We start from the raw sequence: 5,086 nt of genomic DNA, 5'->3' as shown, positions 1-5,086 counted from the left end.
TACAGTACTTCATCCAGGTAAACCAGGCTGGCATTTTGTTCTGTAAACAGTACTTCCAAGTTCCTTTCGCAAGGAAATGAACCATTTCCTCTTTTAAGTCAATGGATAGGGCATCTTAGGACAAGCGACAAACAGGGCAAACTCAGACTGGGAACAGGATAAAGTTTCTTGCTTTGGCATATATCTCTCATCCCACAGAACTGGAAATTCCCCGGTTTTTGCTAAAATTGTGATATGATTACTAAGTGAATGTCCATTTCACAAGAGGGATGTGATTCCCAAGTGAATGCCTATTTCAAAAAAGGGCTTCATGCTTTCTATCTAAGCTACCGGGGAACCTCAAGACGTGGTCGATTAAAAATGTGCATACTCTGTTCATTGCTTTATCCAAGTCATTTTTGGCAAAAGAATGACACCAGTGATGCTGATATGCACAGGATCAGTAGACCAAAATTTGTGACTCAAACTTCAATTCATAAGCCCTAGTTTTGTGGGTTGGCCAATGATTAATTATTTCACTACCATATAACTACATGTTTATATAGACTTGCAAAAACTCATACACAGACACACAGGCAGCTAACACTGCATTTTACATATACACGTAACATGTTTTAGAACATGCAAGTCGCCAGAAAAACCATATCTACCATTGCAACAATATCCTTTTCCGCCGCTCCCTAATATAGTAACATATATAGCACGGTTAAAAAAAAAAAAGACCTCTTATCATTGTCTTAGTGAATAATGACAATAATATCATCAAATACATATATATTAATCACTTGAATGAACATAGAGGAAGTGACACAATTATACATCTAATGCATCTAAATATTGTTGTGCACGACAAATGATGATGTAATTTGTTTTTTGGCTTCTTAAACTTAAACTCAATCAAAGTTATAAATTTCCCTAAAGTTAAAAGTAGAAATAATGAATGATTCTGAAAGTATTAATTCTATGGTTAAAAGATAAATCAAATTACTGATACTAGAATCGAGATCGATTTGATAAAAGTTCATTTCAGTTTGGTTTATTAACTTGTCAAATCAAACTTAAACAACATTTCATGCTCAATAAACTTTCAAGTTGGGTTTGAACTTGGTTTGATTAGTATAAAATTAGAATTTATATGTAAAAATTTCAAGCTATTCGAGTTTCACTTGAGTTCAATTTGATAAAAGTTCATTCAAATTCGGTTCGACAAGTAAATAAGACAAATGTAAATTTTTTTTTAATTTGTTAAAATAATTAAATAAATTTGAACACTAAAGTGTTTGATTTAATTAGATTTATTTACCTCTCTAATTTCAAATTTCTCACAAAGAACATAGAGGACAGTTTGGTCCACAACATCGCCTATAAATTCTGGGAGTTTGTTCCATTCTTTCTTACATTCATACTCAGCAAACGAGCTTCGCCTATCGCAACCAATTGCAATAATCTCTTCTCATAACTCTTTGCCTAAGTATGACTGAAGTCGCAACCAACTTCCAAATGGCTGATATTACAGCCAACCACCAAATAACTGAAGTGGCAAACAACTACAGTAAGTTTCAGTCTCCGCGTTCTGCATGCATGCATTTATATCTATTTTCCTATAAAATGAATATTCAGCACTTATATTTTCTTCTTACTGAGATGTTCGTTTCTATCAGTGAAGGAATTCCAGTCTACCGAAGTCGATGCTATACTTAAGCAAGCTGGAGAGGTGAATTAATATAATAATCCTAGATCTAATTTACCTTGACTGTTTTGTCTATGGTTTTGACTAGATTTTTCTATAAATGTAACTCCTAACCTTTCAATCTCCACCTGCCGGTCATTTACATTTGTATGGGAGGGCAAGATTTGGATCTTAATTTTGCTTGATTTTTCTCTAGTAAGGGAGGGATAGGATTTAAGAAGTAAAGAAAGGAAAGGGGGATAAAAATCCAAGATTTCTATGTCTTGACCCATGATTTTCAAGATTTCCAAGGGGGGCCACAATCTTAACTGCTAGACTAAAAGATTTTCTCAGCTCTTAATTATGTTTGATTGAGTTTCTGCCATTTGTTAGAACTTTCGGGATCTAAAATTATTCAAAAGTTTTATGGTTTACACCTTTGCAGACCAAATTAATTGTGCCTGGTGGTTGGACTCCAGTGAACCCTCTAGACCCTCACATTCAAGAGCTCGGAAGATTTGCAGTGGATGAGCACAACAAGACGACAAAGAACAAACTGGTGTTTGTGGCTGTGGTTGCTGGCTTGCAGAAACCACTTGGATTTGCCACTCTGTACTGGCTCCTTATTGCAGCTAAGGATAGCAAGGGCAAGTTAGGTCTCTATAAGGCACTGGTCATAGAATACCTAACTGGGGTGAAGAAACTCTTATACTTTGGGGCTGTGCCCTTTGTTATTAAGAACAAGGACTGAAGATTAACATTTATTGTACTAAGTATCTAGTGTGTGCCCAAGTATGGTTGTTTCAGATGCACTTTTGACATGTTGGAGGTGCATTTGTACCAGCAAAATGCACCGATATATCAGATAAATAAACCTTGGACCGTGTTTGAGTTTGTATATTTTGCTTCGCCATTAATTCTCAAATTGGTTTTTGTTGGTTGTGTTGTTGTGGGGGGGGGGGGGGTGGTAGAGCGATGAGGTGGAATAGAATTCAACCATTTTTTGTAGAAACGGGTTTACTGAACCTCTTGTTGTCCAATCACCATTTTCTTTTATGCTTTCCATCATGGCAGTAGAGATTATACCCAGATCTCCAAATTTTCAATCGGCCCCATTTTAATTCATGACAACAAATGAAGATATATTACACTGGCAAAATTTAGCAGATCAATTTTAGTGGTGGTTACCAATCTGAGCTAGCAGTGTGAAAAGAAGTGATTAGTCTTTTATGTTATTTTCCCCTCCATAGATCAAACAATATTTGAGCAATGTTTTGAAAACCGGACCGGACCGGCTGGTTCGACCGATTGAACCGCGAACCGGCCATGGCACCGGTCCGGTTCTATGCTTTGGTTGATTTTGCCAGAGAACCGGTCAAACCCGAAAAAACCGGTGAACCGTGTTGAACCGGTTTTTGAGTTTCCTTTTTTTTTTTTTTTTTGGCAAAATGCTTCTATCAATATTCGAGCTCAAGACCTTTGCAATAGAAGACCAATATAGTAACCATTGCACCATCACATCTTATTTATATAAAACAAATATCTATATTTCATTTTTCCATTTTTCTTACAAAACCTCATCCTCTCATGACTCTTTCTTTTTAATCTTCAATTCTTTCTTTCTCTCTCATCTTTTCTTTTGTCACTCCATTTTTAATCAAACCTCTTTAGTTTTAATTTATTGATGTTTTCTTCTATCTTTTAATTTTGTTTTTGTCCATTAAATTGGAAAAAGTTAAAAAAGAATTATTTTTCTTTAACCCAAATTATTTAATGCCACAACCACTCACTTTTATCTCATTTTTTGTTTCTTATCAAGTTTGCATTTCTATTTTCAATTCTCTTAACTTCTTTCGAACTCTAAACTTTCTTTTTTAAATTACAATCTTTAAATCTCAAAGACGTAAATTAAAATTTAAGTTCACAATGTCAAATTCTCATAGACGTGAATTTTGTATAATTTCAAAATATTGTGATATTTTTGGATTGGATTTAAGATTTTTTTGGTAGATATAATTAAAATTGAGATGAAATTTATTTGTTTTAACTTATAATTTAAAAAATTTATTTTTGAAAATCCAAATTATTCAAAAATAGTGAAATTTTCATCATATAAAGTTTTAAATTAGTCCATTGCATGTCTTATTTTGTGCATATATATATTTATATAAATTATTTTTAAAAAAATTCATTGAACCGAGATTGAATCGGTCCGACCGGTTGAACCTCGACCCTTTCACCTCATCGGTTCAATTGACGGTCCGGGTTTTAAAACATTGTATTTGAGGATGATTTTCTGGGTGGGAAAAAAAAAAGTACCGCTTTGGTGAACTTTGCAAATTCTGGACATCGACCAAACTTTGATTTCCCAAAATTTCCCTTATAGTTTGGCTGCTCGTTACAGTATCTGGAGAAGCTTCTAAAATCATACAAAAACATTAAGGGTCTGTCTAATGGTGCCCGTTAATTGGAAACTTGTTAAAATATATTTCAAAAGTCATATTTTTTAAAATGTATAAGATTAATTAGAAAAAATAAATAAATATATGGGAGGAAAGGTAAGATTAAATGGAGAAAGTATATAAATGCAAAGGAAAATAATAATTGTTAGCGTACGTATCCTATACATATATAAAAAGTACTTTGTAGCTGTCTTTTGGGAAAATTTCATCTAACATCTAGGGGAATAAATATGGAAGAGAAAAAGTATAATTTAAATGGTTAAGCGCTGTGTACTTGGTCATGCATTCGTTGGTATATTATGTCGATAATACCTTTTTAAATGTGGGTGGGGAAGACCATTTAGGACTTGGCAGAAGAGCTATAATTAATACAATACAAATAGGAAAAAAAGACATTAAGACGGAGGGAAATGCTATCAAGATAAAAGAATGGAGAAAATGTCTTTTGAGAACTTGCCAAAATAGTTGGACGGAAAGAATGGGAATTATCTTTCAATGAAGAGTGTGAAGAACTCAAATTAGCAAGGAAACTGGGTTTTAGAGGGTTTTCATTCCATTTAAAAGAGTAATAGAGTTTTGATTAGTGGTTTCAATAAATGGCACTCTGATGAGGATTGCAATGATTGTAAAGAGTGTGTTTTATTGAAAACACTAAATAATAGATCTTCAACCAGTTGTAAATGGGTATTGGATGAGTAATTATTGTCATTGTGTTACAAGAAGCACTGCAATACTGTTGACCTCCCTAACAATCATGGGGCACTTGGATATTAAATAATTTTGGCTCAAGGGGTTGGGATTCATGCTTTTTTAAGGCATTGGGTCAGATATTTCTATTTCCTCTATCCGTTTATGTACTTTTTTGCCTTCAGTTGGGTCATTAAGCATGGTTAATTCTTTCCTGCAGTCGCTCTTATTAGCTAGGCTACGAATTTGACTATTTTGTGATGCAATA

At 33.8% G+C, this 5,086-nt stretch overlaps 1 protein-coding gene across 1 annotated transcript; it reads left to right on the top strand.

The window, feature by feature from the left end:
* The first annotated feature begins 1,387 nt into the window (after positions 1-1,387).
* LOC113741658 (cysteine proteinase inhibitor 4) lies at positions 1,388-2,567 on the top strand. The gene is made up of 3 exons (XM_027269244.2): positions 1,388-1,552; positions 1,662-1,714; positions 2,115-2,567. Exons 1-3 carry the CDS (start codon positions 1,474-1,476, stop codon positions 2,418-2,420), a joined length of 438 nt encoding a protein of 145 aa, XP_027125045.1. The 5' UTR covers positions 1,388-1,473; the 3' UTR covers positions 2,421-2,567.
* The last annotated feature ends 2,519 nt before the right edge of the window (positions 2,568-5,086 follow it).

This window comes from Coffea arabica, chromosome 4e, assembly GCF_036785885.1.
Source record: "Coffea arabica cultivar ET-39 chromosome 4e, Coffea Arabica ET-39 HiFi, whole genome shotgun sequence".
Taxonomy (NCBI): domain Eukaryota; kingdom Viridiplantae; phylum Streptophyta; class Magnoliopsida; order Gentianales; family Rubiaceae; genus Coffea; species Coffea arabica.
This window is presented reverse-complemented; position numbering and strand designations above follow the sequence as displayed.